Source organism: Narcine bancroftii, chromosome 10, assembly GCF_036971445.1.
Source record: "Narcine bancroftii isolate sNarBan1 chromosome 10, sNarBan1.hap1, whole genome shotgun sequence".
In the NCBI taxonomy this organism is placed as follows: domain Eukaryota; kingdom Metazoa; phylum Chordata; class Chondrichthyes; order Torpediniformes; family Narcinidae; genus Narcine; species Narcine bancroftii.
The window spans coordinates 76,791,611-76,815,704 of NC_091478.1; the positions used below are offsets into that span (position 1 = coordinate 76,791,611).

The window sequence follows — 24,094 nt, forward strand, 5'->3', positions numbered from 1 at the left end:
TGAATGGGCAACTAAAGCGGCATCATCTGCAAAGAGTAGTTCACGGACAAGTTTCTCTTGTGTCTTGGTGTGAGCTTGCAGGCGCCTCAGATTGAAGAGACTGCCATCCGTGCGGTACCGGATACTAGAGCGCATCGGATGTCCCCCAAAGTTCCTCAACATGATTATCCAACTGCACGAAAACCAACAAGGTCGGGTCAGATACAGCAATGAGCTCTCTGAACCCTTCTCCATTAACAATGGCGTGAAGCAAGGCTGTGTTCTCGCGCCAACCCTCTTTTCAATCTTCTTCAGCATGATGCTGAACCAAGCCATGAAAGACCCCAACAATGAAGACGCTGTTTATTTCAATGTAACGCTTAGTGGAAATACATTCCCAATAGTCCAGCATTGTACTAAAGGGCCGTACCCAATGTTGTGCAAAAAAGTCCTGGTGCAGATCAAGACTCTACAGCCAGTCTGAGAGTACTATCCTTTTAATCAAGACTAGCATCGATCTAAATTAGGAAAAATGCAGTTGCTGAGATCTGAAGTAAAACACAATCTGCTGGAGAAACCCAAAGGATTGAGGAAATGCAGTGGGAGAAAATGGTCAGAGCTTTGCGCTGGAACCCTTGATCAACATTATTAAGAGAGTCTTGATTCAGCATGTCAAGAACTTCTACAGGTGTACCATGGAGAGCATGACCATCTGGTATGGAGCTGCCAATGCACAAGACAAAACTCCAGAAGGTCGTTAACTCGGCCTGCGACATCACTGGCACCAGACTTCACGTCCATCCAGGACATCGACAAGAGGCGGTGAGTTAAGAAAGCAGCCGCTATCCTCAAGATTCCAACACCTCCCAGACCTTCTTGGAGGAGCTTGCAGGTAAGCACTCAGCAGTGCAAGGGCAGCTTCTTCCCTGCTGCCATCAGTTTCCTGAATGATGAACCACATTCACTCCTTTGTCTTTTTCTTCCCCTATCCTTATTTATTTTGGTCAGGTGGTTTATATAAATGTTTGCAGGACTGGCTGGAAATCCCTGGACTGGCGTCAGCGTGACGCTGCAGTGAGCCCAGCCCGTGCATATAAACCAGGCGCTCGGAGCAAGGATGCTGAAACCTCGGCAGTGGCTCCCAGCGGCGCTGACTGGGGCAAAGTTTGCTTGCACCCCATGGGCTGTCTTTTGGGTAAATGATGATGAGTGGTTTGGTCGAGGCAGATGCGTGGATCATGGTTGAACCCCGGTCAGCGTGCGGCACACGAGTGGTAAGAGGGCAGGGTGGTGCTGCCAGAGGGAATGATGCCCCTTTTCTCCCGCAGGGCTCATGCCGACCGCCGCGCTCCTGTGGTGCTGCGCTCTGCAGGTGGTTCTCCGCTCTGGCACCAGCGGAACACATCTGGATTCCCACGCCGTTCGGGATGCGGCCACGTCCGGCAGCCGTGCTTTCCAGAGGAGAGGCATCCCCCTCGTTTCTGCCAGAGGTGCGTACGAACGAGCTCTGTTTCATCTCACCGAGCGAGGAATCCGCCGTGGGAGCCGGGACTGTTGAACGGGCTCTGAACGGGGAAGTGGCGCGGATCACACAGTATCTTCCAAATGTAGCACCTTCAGTTAATCATTCTACTTTCATCCAGGGGATGAAATGCTGCGCTGGCTTCATCGGGTCGAGTACAGGGGCTGTCACCCCGTGGTCAGCCAGCGAGAGGAAATGTATCATTAAACTGGGAAGGGTGCCCCAGCCAACTTTAGCGAGGATGGCAGGACTTGGGTGGGGGGGGGGGGGGCTGGAATTATACCTGAAACATCTAAATATATTGAATTCTTTTGTGATACAGTATATCTGCTTCAGAAATAACAATTGCCATCTTAGCTTTAAACTTCTCTACCTTTGAGTGAGTCTGCTGGATAAATGACAGCCAGCCCTTATCCCTTGTCTCTGTTCTTGTTTTCTTTCTCTTATTTTTGTTTTCACAAAAATTCTTCTGGTCCTTTTGTTTTGTTACCCTCTCATGTCTCCAAATCATCTCTTGGAGGATGCTAATGTCACAGCATGCAATTCCTTAACTGGCTCTCATTGTTTGAGAATGGAATGTAGGTAGAAACCAGGAGAGTGGTTTGTGAAGCAGCTTTATTTTTTGTCAATATTATTGAATTTGACCACTTCACAGTTTCATGTTTTAAAATGTATGTTTTGCATGAACAGGATGTGCATTTTTAGGAATAATATTAATATTGTGAATCTAGGTCCATTGGATGGAACAACAGGCTTTGGTAAGAAACATCACATGTTAGGAAAGAAGATACCCAATTCTGAGGTAAATATTAGTTTCAACCATCATCAGAATCAGAATTTAATGTCACAAACATGTCACGAAATTTGTTGTTTTGCGACGGTTTTTATCTTCTCTAGACATTAGACTTCCCTGTCTTATTGTGCCAAATGGCCTTTAATTACAGGTGAAAACTGCATTATGGGGATGTGTTCCAAGAAAATGCTCCATTTTGCGAATGGATATGCACCTCATAAAGAAAAGTTTTATGTTTATTTATCTTCTTACAGAAATCTCAGAAGAGCACTTTTTAAAAAAAAAATTCTAGATTTTTTTTGTTAGTGGACAAATTTCCTTTTACCTGAAATGCACGACTTAAACGGACTTTGCAGAGTTAATGACAGATTTTTTTACTTCAAAAAAAAGTTTAAATTTAACTGGATTGAAAGGTGAACCTATCAGAGTGGTTTCAATGAAATTGTTATCCTCTATTCTGCTCCAACATTAGTGCATGTTCTTGTGCTGTTTAATGTTTTAATTTATTTAATATAAATTGTGTTTTGTTTCTTAGTTCAAATAAAGCCAAAGCTCAATATTTTTGCACAATTATTAATAGTCATGTCAGAGCCAATGTCACTGTGCCATTGTGATACATTAGAGGCTTCAACAGCCTAGCTCAGCTGCATTGTGCTTGGCTCGCTTCGTCCCTTCCATCACTAGCAAGGCTGCATTAGCATCAATCTCAGCCTTGGCTAATCAGCTCTGGGATAATTTGTATTTCTTGACATTGTGGGTGTTTCTTCAGGCAGAGAAACCTAAAGGTATCCTCCTCCTCATGAGTTCAGATGCTCTTCAGTACACAGAAAGCTCATCTGCCCGTTGTCAGGCTTAGACCTGCTGGATGTCAGGGCACACGCCTCACCCGAGCCACTTCAGAATGGTTTAGCCACTTGCACATGACCTACATATGCAAGAAGCCAAGCTGATTTCCATAGTACCAGGTTTATAGTGTACTATTTATTTACAGCATAGAATGAGGAGGCGCAAACTGCAGAGTGCTTGAACATCAAATATGGAAGTTCTTCATATTGCAGATTTGGAGCCATGTTTTGTAACTTGGATTTCATAGCCTTTAAATTTGAATGTTTTTCTTGCAGCCAGTGTCCAATACACTTGAGATGGACAGATCAGAGCGTTCACCTCGGAGATGTGTGCGACACTTGGAGTCCTGCTTTGGCCATACTCTGCCTTGTTGTGACCTATGTGCCTTTTGTTACTGCAGGTTTTTTAATGCGATTTGTTACTGCAGGAAAATTGGTAATGACTGTCATCAGGGCAAGAACTAGCTTTACACTTCTGCTATCTGCTAATGGCATTTCTGTTTAAGAAATATGTCCTCCGGTTTGTGTTGTATGGATTTAAAGGTGTAATTTGTAATTTTGCTGTTGAAATAAACTTACTACTCCCTTGAGAAAAACAACTTCTGGAGGACAGTCTCTTTCTTTGTCACAGGATGTCCCAAATGTTAAATTAACTATATAGAATTTTGTTATTTATTCAGCAAATTTACAGCTAAGCTTATTTCTTTCTTTGGCTTGGCTTCGCGGACGAAGATTTATGGAGGGGGTAAAAAGTCCACGTCAGCTGCAGGCTCGTTTGTGGCTGACAAGTCCGATAACAGATGGTTAAAGACACTTACAAAAGCATTTAAACTTGCTAACATTTGTCTTGGGCTTTGTAATATTGTAGAATCCAAATCTTTAACACATGGACAATATCTGTCCTTGTTCTATGAACAGAATATTTAATCCTTTCAATGGTGAATATTCCTTTAAAAGAAAGATGAGGGTAGCTATTGGACCACTAGAAAATAAAGCTGAAGAAATAATAATGGGAGACAAGGAGATGGCAGAGGAACTAAATGCAAAATTTGCATCAGTTTTCACTGTGCCAGATGTCGAAGGGTATCAGGGGAGGGAAATGAGTGCAGTTATGATTTAAAGGGGGAAAGTGCTCAGAAAACTGAATAGTCTAAGGGTGGATAAGTCTTCCAGACCAGATGGATGGCACCCTCGGGTTCTAAAAGAAGTAACGGTAGAGATGATGGAGGCATTGGTAATAATCTTTTAAGAATCAATAGATTCTGGTATGGTCCCAGAGGACTGGAAAATTGCAAATGTCACCCACTATTCAAGAATGGAGGAGGCGGAGATATGAAATAATAGACCAGTTAGCTTGACGTTAGTGTTTGGGAAGAAGTTGGAGTCGATTTTAAAGGATGAGTATGTGGAGGCACTTGACAGGATAGACCAAAACCAGCATGGTTTCCTCAAGGGAAAATCTTGCTTAGCAAAACTAGAATTCTTTGAGGAAGTGATAAGCAGGCTGGGTAAAGGAGATGCAGTGGATGTTGTGTATTTGGATTTTCAGAAGGCCTTTGACAAGGTGCCACACATCAGGCTACTTAACAAGATAAGACCCATAGTAAAACAGGAAACATACTAGCGTGGGTAGAGCATTGACTGAATGTCAGTAGCCAGAGAGATTGGAATACAGGGATCATATTCTGATAGCTGCCAGTTGCTAGTGGTTTTCCACAGGGGTCAGTGTTGCGACCGTTTATGTTGTATATTAATGATTTAGATTATGTAATGAATGGCTTTGTGGCTAAGTTTGTAGATGAAGGAGCAGATGGTGCAGAGGAAACAGTGAGGCTGCAGAAAGTCTTGGACAGATTAGGAGAATGGGTAGAGAAGTGGCAAATAAAACACAATGTCAGAAAGTGTAGAATCATTCACTTTGGTTGAAAATAAACAAAATTATCCCCTTAACCTCAAAACCTTATCAACTTCTTGGTGTTTATAGGTTTAATAATGCAGAGGCAAAATTTGACTAAATTGATTGTAATTTTAGTAACCAGATGTATTTTTCTTTTTTTCTTTTCTATTTCTTTCTTTGTTTTATTTTTCAGGGGTTATTATTTTAGGAGAGGGTATAAAATACTATGTATTATTGTTTAGACGAATGAAAGACAATCCTGTATTTAGATATTAATACATGTTACAAATTTAAATAAAATATTCAAAAAAAAGTAAAGAAAAGGGGCAGGCTATTTTTTAAATGGAGAGAAAATTGCAAAGGGACCTGGGAGTCCTCGTGCAGGATAGCCTAAAGGTAAACTTGCAGGTTGAGTCAGTGGTGAAGAAGGCAAATGCAATGCTGGCGTTCATTTCAAGAGGAATAGAATACAAGAGCAGGGATGTGATGTTGAGGCTTGATAAGGCCCTGGTGAGACCTCATTTGGGGTATTGTGAGCAGTTTTTGGCTCCTCATTTAAGAAAGGATGTGCTGATGTTGGAAAGGGTTCAGAGGATGTTCACAGGAATGATTCCGGGTATGAAAGGGTTGTCTTATGAGGAGCATTCGACAGCTCTTGGCCTGTAATCTTTGCAATTTAGGAGAATGAGGGTCTATCTCATTTAAACATGATGCAGACAGAGTAGATGTAGGAAGGTTGTTTCCCATGGTGGGAGAACCTAGGACAAGAGGGCACTTCAGGATTGAAGGGCGTCTGCTTGGAACACAGATGCGGAGGAAATTTTTTGCCACAGGTGATTGTGGAGGCCAGGTCAATGGGTGTATTTAAGACAGAGATTGATAGGTTCTTGATTAGCCGGGGCACCAAAGGTCATGGGGAGAAGGCCAGGCAGTGGGGCTGAGTGGGAAAATGGATCCACTCATGATTAAATGGTGGGCCAGACTCAATGGGCTGAATTGCTCATTTCTGCTCCTCTGGTCTTTATTACTACATGCAAAAAATTTGCTTTCCTTTGGCCTGTAAAAGTACACAACGCAGTGCCACTAACCCAGCACCACGACAATTCAAGAAAAAGAAGCAAAAGAGAGTCCCTTCAGAGACATCGTGTCCATGGATCTCACCACCTTCTCTGATGCTGCCATCTCTTGTGCTCCCATAACTTCTGTAGCTTCACAGCAACCTGTCTGTTTCAGTGTTGGACATGAGCTCCACCCTCCTCGGGCCCTAGTTCTGAACCCCCGATGAGATTAAGAAGCTGTCAGTGCCCGAGGCCCTCAGGAGCCCGGCTCAGCATCGTCCCCTTTATGAATCCCAGTCCCCATGCCTGGTTCGCTGAAGCCGGTCTCCAGTATCCCACGACTTGGTGCAAGTCCTACGCCCACCAAGCTCCACGCTGCTTCTCTGCTGTGCTCCCCCACCTTGTGGGGCTCTCTCCTAGGTTTCTTCTTCTTGTCCGTGGTTGTGGGGGGAGGGGGATGTCAGAGGTGGGTTAAGTATCCTCCCGGAAAAAAAATCCCACCCAAACAAATTTTCCACCAACGGTTTGGGATGGAACTTGAGCTTGCCAGCAGCACCACTCCACCCCACCTTCCCCTCCCCCCTCCCCCCAACACCCCACACTGGTGGTTTGTGAGTTTCTTATGTCCATGGTAAGTAAAAAAAAAACTTTAGGTGAGAAAAAAGGTTGAGAACCACCACTCTAAAACATTGCACTTTGCAGTGTAATTACTAAGCAGTGACAATGAATTAATGCTGCCAGCAGGCGATGCACTGAAATTATTTTAACATGACTTCTCCACATCTATCAGTTCAGCACCACCAACATTTAGTTAATTTCTTTACAACTTTCTGGGACACATGATACTTTTTTTTTTATCCAGTCCTCTTGGATGTAGAGAAGCCTGGGTTGGAAAGGCATGAGTTGAAAGGCAGAGAAATCAAAGTCTGGGAGATAACAAAAAGGGAAAGCAAAATTTTTTTAGAGCAATTAATCGCTGATAGTTAAAGGAGTCTTGGGCATACAGCCACTTAAGGGCAGAAGTACAGACAGGAGTGGGATCCAGCCCCTCAAACCTGCCACGAACACGCCAGGATATGGGGTAACAGTCAAAAGGAAGAAATAGGAAGACTTGCAACAATATTAGTTATGGAAACAACTTCAGCTGAGTGATGAGGGACGATATGCAGGAAGAATACCCACGCAGGTTGGACTGAGAAACAAGAAAGGGAACAAGATAATGGAGGCATAGCAGAGAACCTTTGACCTTAAGAGGGAGAGAGAAGACACAGAGCCCTCCATAATGTTTGGGACAGACTTTTTTTCCTTTATTTGCCCCTGTGCTCCACAGTTTTACATTTATAATCAAACAATACACATGTGATTAAAGTGCACATTCCAGGTTTTATTCAAGGTTATTTACATACTCAGGTACTCACAAACACCTGTGAAGCTAAGTGTCCCAAATATTATGCTGCTCTGAAATGAGGGAAATTTCTATATGGTCAAACCAAAATTATACTGCACAATGAACCCAACATTCATGGTACCTGAAGAATATGATTGCCCATCAACAATCCCTTAAAATGCCTTGTAATTTAAACCAAGGCATCTGAGTGAGTATCTGAGCTCTGTCCTCTGCAACAGTATGGATCTCCCCTGACCACCCATCTCAATTCTGCGACCCACTCCCTTGCTGACATGTCTGTCCATGGTCTCGTGCATTGCCAGACAGAGACGACTGGCAAATTGGAGGAACAACACCTCATCTTCCATCTGGGTATCCTCCAACCAGATCTCATTAATATTGACATCTCTGGTTTCTGTTAACTCCTTCCCCCCTTCTTCCCCCTGGTCTTTCCCCCCAGTACTCTCTCTCTCTCTCTCTCTCTGACTCCTTTCATAGAGTCAAAATCAATTCTCACCTTTCCTCTCATTATATCCAATTAACACCTCTTGTTGGTCTGGGCTCCTCCCCCCAGCCAGTTTTGTCTTTATTCTGATGCCTTCCTGTTCTTTACTTATTCCTTGAAGAAAGGCTCAGGCCCGAATCATTGGTATATATCTTTACCTCCTCTGAACGCTGCGAGACTGGTAGAGCTCCTCCAGCTTGTCTGTGTGTTTTTACTACAATCACAGCATCTGAAGACTTCCACGTTTCATTCCTCAGGTTCTCTCCTGCTCCACACAGTGTGAGATTGGAGTAAGTTCCAGCTCAGTCTTCCAACTGAAAGATAGTTAATACATGAGATTTCAGTGAGATTGATGACTCTAATCTTTCCAGGCTCTTGAATTTCTGCAGAGCCCTTAATGCAGACTCTCACAAAAACATGCATCAAGTTACATTTGCACTCAGTAACTACATAGGCCTTTAGAGAGTTGGCAAGCACTGACAATGACCGGTTTGTTTTCTCAGAAACCAACTTTGTATTTTCTTTAACGGATTAAGAAACAGAATGAAAGTGAAGATGCCCAGGAAACAATCATCGAACTGTATTAGCCTGTACAAAAATGCTCATGGAGTACATATTGTGGTAAAGTGCTGGAATCCTGAGAAATAATGCACAAAAGACTGCAAGTGTGCAAACAATTATTGGATACATTCAACTGTTCAACACATTTACCAGGTTTTTTTTTTTCACATTTTTTTTCCTAACCTTGCTTTCCTTGCACTTTTGTTTATTTTGGAAGGGAATAAGCAACATGTGCACTCATTAGTTTGTTTAATAGGAATTTCTTTTTAACTTTTTAAAAAATATCATGCTCTGTTATCCAGGTATAATTTTACAAGTGTCAGGTTCACGGCCACCAGAGTATATAAAACCAATCGCCAATCTCTTGAAACCCAGTGTAATTTAAGCCATGGCATTCCTCTGGCTTCTCTCAAGCTTTGCTTTCATTGGAGTTACTTATGGTAATACTGCTCAAAATCAAAGTTCTACTTTTCATTGTTGGAACAGAGGATGTCGTGTCAGATAATCTGACACGTCATAACATATAATGAGAACAATTGTTCCTTTCTACCCCTAAACAGGTTGCGGATCTCCGGCCATCGCCCCTGTCATCACAGGCTACACACGAATTGTCAATGGTGAAGAGGCTATTCCAGGATCCTGGCCCTGGCAGGTTTCCTTGCAGGTCGGCTAAGTTTATACAGCTGGTTATAAAAACTAAGTGTATTTTATAACTGTTGAAATTGCTGCACTGAACTCCACCTGGTTAAGATCTGATAGGCCATCTGCTGCATTGCTCTCTTTGATTACAAGATTGAGTCAATTAAAGAACTACTTGACTCATTCCAGTTTAACCAGATTAAAAAGTAGGCATCTTTGCAGTTCAATGGCATTCCCTTAAATAATATAGTTTTGTTTTTAGTCACCACTATCTTATTGGAAAACCATTCCATTTTCCTAATTCTTTATATGCATTGGCTTTCCTGAAGTGAGCTTTACGTTGTGTGAAAGTGAACTCAGCACTGACCATTGGGATCCGCTGGTTCTAACCCAATTTCATTCTAAGCCCCATCCACTGAACCCATCTCTCTGCTTTCTGTTGGTTGATCCGTTTTCTATCTGTCTACATTTGTCTGATCTTTTCTCAACAAGCTTTCACAAGACTTTATCAAATGCTTTCTTAAAACCTTGATACAGTAAAAGTCCAAAAATCCGGATGACAGAAATCCAGACCACCTGAGGATCTGGACTCCTTGAAAACTCTCAGCTTTGTGTGCATGTGTGTGCATGCATGTGTGCGTGCGTGTCGGCGTGTGTAAGCACCACAGATCCACAGCTGCAACAAGCACTTGGCAGAAGTCACGGAAATGTAAAAAAAATGTATTTTCCTCTTTGTATTTTATATGAAAAAAAGTTTCATTAATAATGATCAAACTTTACCTGTTTATTATCCTTAAATCTCCTTGAATGGTCGGATTTTACTGTATATCATATTTTCTACAGTGCTCTTCAAATTACTTACCTTTAACAGGTCCAATTTGGCTATTCTTAATACATTTCTGAACTATTGCTAATTGTATGACATTATTGAATAGGTTGAGACACAAATTACCTCCCACAAGCTGCTCTGCAATCACTTGGTTTATCCTTCTCTGTCTTTTGAATAAAGGTGACACTCGACTAGAATCTAAGGCCAAACACAAGCCTTTGGAGGGATTAAGCAGTTTAAGCAGCATTCATGGGAGATCAACCTCTCGCTGATCATGTTTAGTTTTAAATAAAGATGTTACATAATAAACTCGCTAGTACCAAGCCACAATTTGAAGATTAAATGTTAAATTTAGACATACTGTGTGGTAATAGGCCATTCTGGCCCACGAGCCCATGCTGACCATTCACATCCATTTGACCTACATCCCCGGTACACTTTTGAACAGTGGGAGGAAACCAGAGACCCCGGGGAAAATTCACACAGACACGGGGAGAACCCTGGTTCCAATCACTGGCGCTGGAACAGCGTTGTACTAATTGCTATGCTGACCATGCTGTCCATTTAAAGACTTGTGTGGGTTCATTAATTGACTCCTGGTCCCTTTAATACATCTTGCAATAAGGGGTCATCACTTTTGTCTCCTTCCAATAAAATTACTTACTTCCAAAAAGCTTCATCCTTGGAAAATAATGAGCAACGTCCTTCTTTGTGTAACAGACTGACTCCGGTTGGCATTTCTGTGGTGGTTCCTTGGTCAACGAAAACTGGGTTATCACTGCTGCACACTGTGGTGTGGGGTAAGTCTTAATGCCACTCCTGCAAATAGAGAAACAAATGTGCTGGTGAATTCTGAGGCAAAGAAAACCTCAGGCTGTGTGGAAGGGAATTGACCGAACAAAGAAGCAGTATGAATAGTTGTAAAATAGATGATTGGAAATTGACAGTGACTGGGCCCACTTCTGTTCCCTACCCTCCACCCCCCCAGCTCCTCGCCCTCCCCATCCTCCACTCCTTCACTCCTCCATCCACTGCCCAACCCCCACCCCCACTCCCCTCAATGCCCAGCCCCCGCACCCCTTTGGCCCCCCACCCGTAAACTCCCACACCTCTTTGGCCCCCACTCCCCTCACCCCGATTTCCCCCCTCAAACCCCAGTCTCCACAGCTCCTCAACCCCCACTCCCCCTTGGCCCCCATCTACCACCCCCCTCCCACTCAACCCCCACCACCCACACCTCCTTGGCTCCAACCCCTCACTCTCTCTCAGCCCCCAACCCCCACTCTGACATCCCCACCCCCACTCCCATTCACCCTCCCACCCCCCCAATCTATCACAACCTCCACCCCTCTCGCCCCACTCCCTTGCTCCCCCACATCCCCACTCTTCCTCCCACCCCCACCCCCAACTCCACTCCCTCTTGACCCCCATCCCCTCACCCCCCAACCCATCACTCCCCATCTCCCACTCCCCCTTGCCTCCCCACCCCTAAACTTTACCCCTCCACCCCCAACCCCCTCGTCCCCTCACCCCCTACCCCCTTTTCTATTAATAAAAGTGAACTCACTGTCTCTTTTTCGTTCTCTTTAACCGGGTACAGCACTGAAGATTATGTTATTGTTGGTGCCCACGACAAAAGCATTACTACGGAATTGGGCCAAATGGCTCTGCCCATTGCCAAGGTATGTACTCCTCTAAAAGATTCTGTACACCTCAAATTTAGATTACGGTGCTGTTGCGATGCAAAACAACGTGAATAGTTGGTGCCTTGCAAATGGAACGCAATATCCTTTTACCACGTGTGCAGAAATGAAAGGTATTCCAGTGTCCGATACTAATACACCTTTCCATGATAAGCATTAAACAACATTACACTGATAGCAGAATCAATCAACATGACAAGCAGAAACAAGAATTATTTTAGCCACTACCTTGAGATGATAAGAAGTGTGGGCAGGCACAGATTCAGATGTAACATTCCTCGTACACTGCTCCTGGTCTCAATCCACCTTTGATGGAGTTTTCTCTGTAACAGCTCTACGACCTGACACACAGACCTTCCAGCTGTAAGTAGTACTTGGATTGAATGAAAAGATGAGCTCAATGTACAAACATGAACCAAACAGGATCAGACGTCTCGTACTAAAATGTGTGACCTCTCTGGTAATGTCAATGCTAACAGACAATTAGGATTGAGGCTCACAGCCTGAACAAAATGAGGTCTGTTAAATACTTATAGCTATGAACTAGCAACATAAACTGCATTTTCATTTCAATCTCACTTTTATCAAGCGAGAATTGACTGACTCTTTAAAGCTTGACATCAATGGTCACTTTAGTTCAAATTAACAAAGAATATGATAATAGCCCAATTAATTATCTATGAAGTGTATCAAATTCAGAAAGAAAAGCTGAAGCTGTTAACATTGCAACACAAATGTGAACAGCATGCATCAACCTTTTTCCATCTTTAGTGTCAACCCCCTTTTACATAGAACCTTCAAACCAGCTTTCCTCTGGCTTTTATACGCTTTACTTACCTGAATGAATGCAAAGGTGGATTGTGTAAGGTAAAACATCATGAGATGGGAATGTACAGGGCTGTAACAAGATGTAAATGCATCCTTGTACTTACAAGATAAGAGAGACATTGATGGATTGAGAGGCAGGAAGCTAGCAGGGAAAGGATAGCAACAGTTTTAGTCATTGGACAAGTAATGATATGATGATGTTCTAAGCACATATCCAAGGGTATAAAAAAATCACCATTTTGCTGATAACGGCAGAATGCATTCTCCGACTAACCTGGTTGGTCGCAAGTGTTACAATCCGGTAATAAAGAACAAAGAACCCTGATTTCGACTCAGCCTGGTGTTTGTCTCACTCATTCATGAACAAAGCAGACCTAACAATTGGCAGCTCCATGTTTCCTCTGCTAAGGGACCTAGTGTCAGAGGTGGAGCAAAGTCACACCGTCTTCCACATAAACTGACGAGCGCTGAAACCTGCTTGAAAGGGGGGGTGGCTGATGACATCGCAATGACGTCCTCAACCTGCGACCGAAGTGCGTGAATCATCTGCGAACTTCCCGGCGTGCATGTTCTCCATCAGAGCAGAGGGCGGCGCTGCTGTGCTTCACTCCGCCCCTTTTGCCCTGGGAAGCTAGCTCACCACGTAAAAGGACTCCGCGATCCACTTTCAGTGTGAACACTGAGTCCATCTTTCTGATTCCCCTTTTACATAGATCGTGAGTTGAGCAATAAGACAGCTTCTCGATGTAAAAACCCCTTCTATTTGTTTTCACCTAATGTTGATTGGTTACTTTTCATCCAATGAGGCTTTTAATTTGTATAGTGACATCAAATTCAGCCCAGTCTGAAGTTACTATCTCAAGAAAGTGCCAACCTTAACCGTGAGTCATGGGCCCACCCATCACCCCTGTCCTTTTTTGTTACAGGTCATTACACACCCCAAGTGGAACAGATACACCATTAATTATGATGTTTCTGTGGTGAAGCTTGCAACCCCTGCTCAATTTAACAGAAAAGTGTCCTCTGTCTGTCTAGCAGCTGCATCCGATTACTACCCAGCTGGGATGAACTGTGTCACAACAGGATGGGGAAGGACTCGTGCTAACCGTATGACCATTCTTAACTTTAAAGATTGTCAAGTTGTGTTTTTATTTCCTTTGGTCTTACATTGACAGGGAATTTTTTTAATTTTAAGTTTCAACATGGAAGAAAAATAGAGGGTTACGAGGTAGGGAGGGTTTAGTGCATTTTTCCTTGCTTTTTGGGAGGAATATATAAGTTGACACCACATTGAGGGTCGAAGGGCTTGTGCAGTAATGTTCTATGAGACTTTTTAAAAATATTTTATTTCTGCTTTTCAAAGACTCATACAAATCCAAACAAACAACCCAATCTCTATCAACAACAAAGAGACACTAGTTTCCCCCCCAACCCTCTCCCCTCCCTCCCATAACCTAATACAACAAAGAAAAGATTATATAAATTAAACAATTACTAAGAATCAAATATCAGTAAAGTCAGAAACCTTTAAGGGAACTTAAGAAAAACCCAAAGTAACCTAAAATAAAAAAGATAAGGAACAAAATACAAGAGCATGTCATCTGCACCACGACCCACTTCATTAATCTCAATCATTTCACTATTGACACAGATTGTTGCATTTCCTTTATTCAGAAGGGATAGAATTATATCTGTGCACCAATGTGCTGCAGATAGGGTTGCCACACCCTAATGAATGTGCCCATATTTCCTCCTTAAATTGTAGGCAATTTTCTCCGGGGAATACAACTCTGCATTTCCATATTCCATCGTGTAATATTTAGTTGGGAGTCGGACTTCCACGTGACTGCTATACACTTCCTGGCTACTGACAAGGTGACCTTCACAAACTGAATTTGATATCCGGACAGTTTAAACCTCGTGTCCATAATGTTTCCCAGAAGGTATAATTCCAGATCCTGTGGCGTATCCACCTTTATAATTTTTTTTTCAGAATGTCCCCCAGGTCCTCCCTGAAAGATCTCACCTTTGTACAGAGCCAGGTTGAGTGGATGAAGGTTCTAATCTCCACACCACACCTGAAGCGTATTTCTGATATTTCTGATTTAGATTTATGTAATTTTTTGTGGTATGAGGTACAGTTGATGCAGGAAATTGTATTGCACCAACCTGAACCTGGCATTAATAACTGCTGTCATACTGTCCAGACACAGGTCTGACCATCACCTCTTATGAATTATTGTGCTCAAGTCTATCTCCCACCTTTCCCTCGTCTTGTGTAAGCCTGGCTTCAGGGCCTCACTCTGGAAATAGGAGATAGATCATAGAGATTAATTTACACATATTCCCCTTTTGAATTAGAATCTCCATGTCATTACACATGGGCAGGGCCCAAGATGGTCCAAAATGATCTCTTAAGAAAGATCTTAGCTGAAGATAAAATAACATTTTATTAAACAAACCATATTTATAAAATAACATTTTATTAAACAAACCATATTTATTCCTTAGCTGTTCGAATGACATTGCTCATAACAATCCTCGATACATCTGATCCCCTTCCAGCACCAGGTATCCAGGATCTTATTATCCAGAGCCATGGATATTAATTGTTCTGGATTAAGGGTACTTTAGAAAATATCCCCACCTTTAGTCAGGTACATTGATTTATGTTTTGCCATATCTGAATCACACGTTTTAATATGGGCTTATCCGTTTTCTTTGATATCAATTCAGTGTCCCATTTCGAGTGTAATCCAGTTTGTGTGCAGAGTGGGTGTTCTATGAAACTTTTAACCAGGCTGAAGTTGTTGAAATGAGGAGTTATCCTGGGTGTGGAGATGAGGAAATCCTGGCAGGAAATATGTCATCATTTTTCTGGCAAGTTAAAGTCTGAAGAATAAAACTACATCTACAAAAAGCAGAATTGAATTGTTTATGTCAGGGAAAAGCTTTGTTTTGCAAGTTAGCACATACTTCTTCACAGTTTTGTTTTGCACTATAACATGAACCTTAACAGGTTGAAGTCAGGCTATTGATACAAGTATTGTCTAATGTCCTTGCAGCTGCTGAACGACCTAACAAGCTCCAGCAAGCAGCACTCCCTTTAATCTCCAATGCAAACTGCAAGAAGTTCTGGGGCAACAAGATCACCGATATCATGATCTGCGCTGGTGCAGATGGTTCTTCTTCTTGCATGGTAATGAAGTTGCTCAAAGGTACTTGAACCTTTCTTCCATTGTTAAAACCAAACTAAGACTGGGGCTATCATTTGTTTCCAGGGCGACTCTGGAGGCCCCCTTGTCTGCCAGAAGAACAATGTCTGGAACCTGGTTGGCATCGTTTCCTGGGGCAGCAGCTCCTGTTCCACCACAAGCCCTGCAGTCTATGCCCACGTGACTGAACTCAGAGGCTGGATCGATGAGACTATTGCTGCCAACTGAATACAAGGCAAAATGTGCAATATCAGTTAAAATAAACAGATTTATTCAATATTTATGTTAAGCCTGTGTCGTTCCTTAAGGCTTCACCTAGAAATATAAAGCGAAACCAGTTGCTGATTTTTAGGAAGTGCTCGCTTTGAGAAAGTGGGTCCCTTTCACAAGCCCAGCAGTGTACATTTATTCCTTGTGCCCATGTGAACTGCCATTGGAGTCAGAGAGAGAGAGAGGAGAGAGAGAGGGAGAGAGAGAGAGAGAGAGCACAGAAACAGACCCTCCACTCACTAGACAATGTTTCTCCCCACTAATCATCCACTTTATTCTCCCATACACCTACCTACATTCCCCCTACTGCCAGATGAAGCCACTCACATACACACTAGTTTACGACACACAAAACATTGGTTAGGTCACACCCCAGGAAGTCTGGGGTAGTAGTAGAAAGAGTGCAGAAGTGGTTCACTGGGATGCTGCCTGGAATGAGGTGCTTTAGTAGAATCAGAATTTATTGTCATGAACAAGTCACAAAATTTGTTGTTTTGCAGCAGTGCAAACATTTATATAAACCCCATTACAAATAAATAAAAATAGTGCAAGAAAAAGAAAGTAAGGCAGTGTCTTTGGATCATTGATCATTCAGGAATCTAATGGCAGCAAGAAAGAAGCTGTCCTAGTGCCATCGAGTGCTTGTCTTCAAGCTCCTGTACTTTTTTCCTGATGGTAGCAGAGTGTCCTCATGGACAGAGGCTGCTTTCTGAAGACACCCAGTTATAAGGAGAGAATGGATAGGCTGGGATTGTTTTAACTACAGCGCAGGAGGCATAGATAAAGTAGATAATCACAGTCGAAAGGAAGGAGAATCTAGAACTAGAAGATGTAGGTTTAAAATGAGAAGGGAAATATTTAAGAAACAAGTTCCTCAAACAGAGGAGGTGGTAAAGACATTTGAAGGGCATCTGGACAGACACTTGGAATGGAGGGATATAGTCCAAAAGCAGGAAAATAGGTTTAGAATAGATAAGCATCTTGATCAGTGTGGACAGGTTTCCTTGCTGCATGACTCTATGGTGACACTAGGGACAATTGCAATGAACCTAGATCAATATTTCCCAACCTCTGGTTTTTCCACTCACATACCACCTTAAATAATCCCTTACTAACCACAGAACACTCATGGCATCCTATGAAGTGAATGCATTGTTTCCAAGTGGTCATGGAAAGAACCTGAGGATGACAATATTCCTATGCACTGGCTTGAAAATACTTCTGAACATTTTTAGAATGTTACAAGCCCAGAGGACCCCAAAACCCAGCAGCAATAGATATTCACCAAGACAAATGGTTACTTAAACAAAAGTTGCTTTTAATTATCTTTAAACATGAAAATAGAATTAAACTTTAACTTATCATTATTAACCTAACTTAACCCCCTTCTAATTCTAATTCTAAATGTGCACTGAATTTAACATTTATAAAGTTCACCAGGCTTTGGTGCTTGAAATGTCAATGATTACCTTGTCAGTTTTCAGAAAGAGATTTGCTGTTCCAGGACATCCCCAACTGATTCCTTTTTAATTAGCCACTGCAGTGTCTTGCTGACAAAACTTGCCCCCTCAGGGTTCTCCAGATGATAACCTCTTTCTTTCAGGTCACAACCGAGTTTCTTTTTGTTTCTCTTATTCCAAGTGAAACATTAGACAGCCAGTCCTCTCCTCTTACATGAACCACAAGGGCTTTGATCAGGCTGTCTTTCAAATGGGCTTTCCATAAGCTTTTCACCTTGTCCTGCTCCAGTCCCAGCTACTTCTACTGGCTGTAACACTGTACAAGTGATCTCTATTTCTCTCTTAGAGAGAAAAACCTGTTTATCTCTCTCTGCTTTCAAAATCACACAACCCTCCTAGAACAACGTTCTTTTCCAGACAATCTGTGGCTCCAGCAAGATCTTTCATCTGTTGCCTTTTGTAAACAACATTCCATTAGTGAAGTCTCTTGAGCACTCTTCAAAGTTCTTGCAAAAGCTCAGAGGCCCCAATATGTCTAACATGGGGCCGAGCTCCAGTATTTTAAATAAGATTTGTTTTAAAATGTTTGTATGTAACCTACTCTAACAAACCTTTCCCAGTTTATCTCCCAAAAACATATCTATATACTCTGTCACAAGAACCATAGGAATTTGATCCAACATGACTTCAGATGTTGTAAACAAAGGGTTAATGGGGATTTAATGAGTGGAAAATTCAATGAAAACAGAAAGTGCTGGAAGATCTCAGCAGGTAAGCCACTATCTGTTGAAAAAGAAACAGAATTTACACTTCAGCTCCAGAACCCTTGTTAGGAAGTGTCTATGATGAGGCAACAGTGAGGTTCTTAACCTGCTGCAGTCTCTGTCGCAAAAGTCCACCTCTAATGCAAGGCTGTCCTGAATTTGAGCCGACGATGAAACTTCGGTGGCATCTTTCCAAGTATGTGTCTGGAAGGCATGCCTGCAGATCATGGATGGCATTACCACCACACCCCTGCAGCCATTCTTCTTCCAGGCAGCAAAGATTATAGGATCAGAGATGATCAGGGTGGGAGGATCCAGTGACAAGAAATTTAGAAATATATAAACAAAGGTAGAGGTTATGTACAGTGAGGCTACGTGAGAATGGCGGGGAGATAAAACATTATGATCACAGTAAAGAGAAACAAAGTAGAAAAAGTAGCAATGAACCAGACACTATTTGAATGCCTGACGAATTTGTAGCAAAATAGATGAAATAGTGAGATAATTAGAGATAAAAAAGGATTTGATCTGAATGCTGATACAGAGAGATGGATACATGTTAAATTTGGCTGGCAAATAAATTGTCCAGGGTTCGTGACATTTTGGAAAGATCAGACAAATGGAAGGCAGGGTTGGGAACAGGCCCACAGGGTGACATGAGGGCAGTTCTGAGATCTTGGCTCAACAGAACAGGATGTCCTTTGGGAGGAAAACATTAAGCATGGGATACGTTAGCATAGAATCTTATCAATTTATCCACCACAGGGCAGCATGGTCATCGTAGCGGTCAGCGCACGCTGTTACAATGCCAGCAATCAGGACCAGGGTTCAAATCGGGTGCTCTAAGGTTTTTTTTGAAAATTTTATTAAAACATTTTTCCATACATGTAATCATAGCCATATGCAAAATACAGTAGACAAATATTAATATCAAATCATGATATCATAAAAAACCCCATTCCCCAACCACCTCCCCCAAACAAAACCCTAAGAAAAGAAAAGAGAAGAAATGAAAATAGAAACCTGGTTGCCAAAGGGCTTCCCTCACCACACGGTTCTAATCATTTATATATTTTAATACTTCCAAGGTTCGAAGCTTAGGGAAAGGATCTTTAAATTAATTCCCTCTATTTGTAAGTATGAGCACCAAATTTTCAAAAATACATCATATTTATTTCTCAGATTATAAGTAATTTTCTCAAGAGGAATGCAGCTATGCATTTCTGCATTCCATCGCTCCATATCTAGGTGGATATTTGATTTCCTTATTATAGCTATAAATTTTCTTGCTACTGCTCAGGCAATCTTTACTAATTCTTTTTGAGATATAAACAATTTCAATTTTGGTCTTATTCCTTCAATATTACCTAATAAAAATAAGCTTGGGTTTTGTGGGAATTTAATTATTGTAATCCATTCAAAAAGATTGCTAAATTTAACCTAAAAGATCTCACAGGACAGGACTAAGCAGAATGTAAAAAGTGCCCGTCTCTTGACCACATCTAAAATACTGATCTGATCAATCTGATTTCAATCTATTTAACTTCTGTGGTGTGAGATATAATTGATGTAAAAAATTATATTGAACTAATCTACACCTAACATTTACAATATTTGTCATACTGTCTTGTCACAGATCTGACCAATTTTGTTTTTAGATCCATCTCCCATTGTTGTCTGGACCTATGTATCCCCTGTTTGGAAGTCCCCTTCTGCAGTAAAGTGTACATAGCTGAGATAAATGTCTTAATATACCTACTATGTATCAGTATATCTACATCACCACATTTCGGAAATAACATTTTGGAACCCAGTTTATCTCTCGAGAAAGCTCTTAACTGATAATAATAATAACTGACAACATTAAATTCCTTTCTGAGACCAAATACTTAAAAATTGATTATCCATTGAGAATGGAATAAGTCGATTTTGTATCAAAGGCATTTTAGGCAGGACAGCCCTCCTCCTTCCACTTTTGTCATTGATCTTATTCCCAACATTAATCAAATGTTTCAACAAGGGGGCTTCCCTCTCCCCAGATAGTAATTTTGATTCCTATTTATCTATAATATCTTCCGATATCCTCACTCCCATTTTATCAGTTTCTATTTTAATCCATGCTGGCTTTTCTCCCTCATCAAAAAAAAGAGGCCAAAAATATCAATTGAGCTGCCTTATAATAGTTTTTAAAATTTGGTAATTGTAAACTTCCTAACTCAAATTTCCATGTCACCTTGTCTAAAGGAACTCTTAACATGTTACCCTTCCAAACAAAATGTCTTACATATTTATTTAATTCTTGAAAAAACTTTAGTGGTATCATTATTGGTAATGTTTGAAATAAATATTTTACTCTAGGAAATATATTCAATTTAAAACAATTAACCCAACACAATAATGCTATTGGCAGTATCTTTCACTTGTTCGAATCCTCTACAATTTTCTTAAGTAAAAGTACATAATTCAATTTATATACATTATCAATCTTATTATCTACACATATCTCTAAATATTTTATTCCATTCATTGGCCATTTAAATTGGGTATCTTGTTGACACTGAGTATAATTCCCTAGAGTTAAGTGGCTTAATTTCACTTTTATCCCAATTTACTTTATAACCCGATACATTCCCATATTCCTCCAATTTTAAATATAATGTATGTAGTGAACCCATTGGTTCTGTCAAGTAGATCAAACAGCAAATAAATTAATTTTATAGTCTTATTGATTAAATCCTTTAATATCAGGATCAGACCAAATCAATTCTGCAAGAGGTTCAATTGCTAAAATAAATAAAGCTGGCGATAATGGACATCCTTGCCTGCTAGATCTAGTTATTGATGTTGAAACCTGCCCATTTGTAACTATTTTGCATTAGAATTATTATATAAAGCTTTAACCCAGTTTACCAATACTTTTCCCATCCCGAATTGTTCAAACACCTTACACAAAAAGTCCCATTCTAATCTATCAAATGCCTTTTCTGCATCTAAAGTCACTGCCATACCTTTGTGCTAGATTCATTATACTAAGTTATTTAGTTACATTATTCATCTGTAAGGAGTTTGCACATTCTCCCCAGATGCTCCAGTTTCCTCCCACCCATCAAATGTACCATGGGTTGCAGGTCAATTAGGTGTAATTGGGTAGCATGGGTTCTTGGGCTGAAAGGGCCTGTCACTGTGCATGTCTAAATTTTAAAAAATGATAAATAATTAATTTGAGTATGATGTTTAAAGCCTCCCAGGATTCATCTTCAAGGTATTTAGGAGGAAAGGAGAGAAGAAAATATTTTTACTAGAAGCGGAGGGGTCAAGAACATCTATCAGCCTTGGCTGTGTGATTGATATTCTCATCATGAAGGTCCTCTGAAACCCTTGCAAAGATTTGTACAGTAGTATTGAGCAAAGACTTCAATGTTGAAGGACCTGTTTCTCAGAGACGGATATAATGGTGAATAAAATGGATCCCTTTGCACATTTCAGAGATTCCTAGTAAATTCTTGGAGCTGCAGCACTTTATGTTCAGTGTCCAATATCGAAACAACTGTTGTTGCATTCTACTTCCAAAGTTGCATTCTACTTCCAAAATTCAATTCCTTTGACTCTTAGCTCAGAAGTGTCATCCAACATGTTGCCACTGTGGTAATACCTGCATGGTGCAAGTGACAAAGAAAGTGTTTTAACCCTCTCCCTCATCCACCACGTGGATTCATCCCTCAACCAACATCACAAACAATTTTAGTAGTAGCAAAACACGAAAGTCTGCAGACACCATGGTTGAAGTAAAAACACAATGTGGGAGAAATTCAGCAGGTCAAACAGTGTCCTTTATGATTCCTTCAACAAAGTATGAGCAATATGTGGGCAGGTGTCAAGGTATGATGAAGGGCTCACTAAGCAATTTTAGTGGCCATTTACCTCACAGACACTGTGCATCATTTGGGCTACCTGCATTCATTCCCACAATATCCACATTTTGTGGGCTGCAAGCTAACTTAAGAAGCCTAGCGGATGTGAGAGATGTTCGATCAATGAAATCTCGTACTTTCTCAGAGATCTCAGTTTGAATTCAGCCCTGGTCTCAGGACAAACATCTCCTCTGGATGGCAGCATCCAGTGTGAGATGAATCGATGGGGAGGCCCGACAAATAACTTGGCTAAAACAACCTTAATAATCTTACAAGAGATGAGATTTGTTGGTAATATTGATATCAGCTGCACATCCTGTCAATGCTTAGGAACCTAGACTGGTCGGATTGTGCCCACGCAAAGTCAGACTTGTGCAGACGCTCTCTGTGCCATTTTGTAGTAACAGAAAAAGAGAATAAACAGAAATATAATTTACGGAGATACATTGATAATTTAATAAATAATGAATCCATTGTCTTTTTTTCCCCTCATTATTGATAATTGGTTAATATTTCACTTATCTCCTGTCCAACTGCTTGTTTCAAGGTAGTTCTCACACATTTCATCATTTGCCTCGGTGGCTTCGATTTCGCTGATACCTTCACATCAAAAGTGACCTTCTTGTGCAGCTGCAACACTGTTCTATACTTCTGTCGAGCTTTGAGAAGTGGGAACATGGCCCTTCATGAGCAATCACCCTATAGAAGCCCCTTTAATCTAATAGAATTCCCCTACGAAGTGTTCTATGGAGCTATTTTGGAGTAAGATTGACACTGAGCCTGAGAACGAGATATAAAATGAGAAAAGAGGCAGGATTTACATGCGGCACGTAATGAAAAGGGGTGGAATGGTACCAGGAGGGAGCTGCACCTCCTAGATCAAGGGCAGATGCTAATGCAGCAAGAGGGCAAGCATGGAGAATGCAAAGATCTCAGAGGATTGTGGAGTTTAAAAAATTCACAATGAAAGGGGAATCAGTGACCACAGAGTGGCCCAAATAAGGGTTGAGAATTTTAATTCTGTGGCACCAATATAGGTTAAAGAGCACACACAGGTGTGGCAGGTGAATGGGAGTTGCTTCAGGTTAGGAGGATAAGGGCAGCGGGGTTTTGAATGAACCCAAGTTATGAGAGTTTAAATAAAGGAATCAGAGGAGCATTGGTGAAAAAAAAACTCCACGATGCTGGAGAAACTCAGCAGGTCAGACAGTGTACTTTATAGAGCAAAGATAAAGACACATAACTGATGTTTCGGGCTTGTGCCCTTCCACATTTGCAGCTGCTTACATTTTGCTCATAACTTGATGAAGGGTTCAAGCCCAAAACGTTGGTTATGTATCTTTATAAAGTACATTGTTTGACCTGTTGAGTTTCTCCAACATTGTGTTTTTCTTCAACCATGGTCTCTGCAAACTGTAGTGTTTTACTTCCATTTCTCCAGAGGAGCAGTGGAATGGTTGAGAGGTAACAGAATCATAAATGAGTTGTTTTATGAGCAAATGGGCTGTGGTGCATATCTCTCAACAAGGGAATGCCGGGTTGTGAAGTGTATGCTTTGTATAGAAGCAAAACAATTTCTAGTTATTAAGTCACGTTTATTGTCATTAGATGGTACAAGTACAACCTGATGAAACAGTGTTCTCTGGTCCACGGTGAAAAACATGCAGACACACAACCAGACACAACATACATACAAACAATACATATGCAGGTTAGTGTGGGCAGTTCCTTTGGTCGTTCGGCATTCTCACTGTCCGTGGGAAGAAGCTGTTCCTCAGTCTTGTGGTTCTGGCTCTGATCCTCCTGTATCTCTTCCCCGAAGGGAACAGCTGAAAGATAGTGTGTACAGGGTGGAAGGGGTCCTCAATGATTTTGCATGCCCTCATTGTGACTTATGGCCAGCTTGGGCCCTTTGTCCAATACCTGCA

The 24,094-nt window shown here is 41.4% G+C and overlaps 2 protein-coding genes across 2 annotated transcripts; both read left to right on the forward strand.

The window, feature by feature from the left end:
• Positions 1 to 696: 696 nt before the first annotated feature.
• Positions 697 to 3,738, forward strand: LOC138743840 (uncharacterized). The gene is made up of 5 exons (XM_069899442.1): positions 697 to 801; positions 988 to 1,174; positions 1,308 to 1,469; positions 2,233 to 2,303; positions 3,416 to 3,738. The coding sequence occupies exons 1-5, from the start codon at positions 697 to 699 to the stop codon at positions 3,602 to 3,604; spliced, it is 714 nt and encodes a 237-aa protein (XP_069755543.1). The 3' UTR covers positions 3,605 to 3,738.
• Positions 3,739 to 8,920: 5,182 nt separating this feature from the next.
• LOC138743971 (chymotrypsinogen B-like) lies at positions 8,921 to 16,002 on the forward strand. Its single transcript, XM_069899521.1, has 7 exons — positions 8,921 to 8,987; positions 9,108 to 9,211; positions 10,736 to 10,815; positions 11,616 to 11,697; positions 13,473 to 13,653; positions 15,612 to 15,745; positions 15,828 to 16,002. The coding sequence occupies exons 1-7, from the start codon at positions 8,936 to 8,938 to the stop codon at positions 15,987 to 15,989; spliced, it is 795 nt and encodes a 264-aa protein (XP_069755622.1). The 5' UTR covers positions 8,921 to 8,935; the 3' UTR covers positions 15,990 to 16,002.
• The last annotated feature ends 8,092 nt before the right edge of the window (positions 16,003 to 24,094 follow it).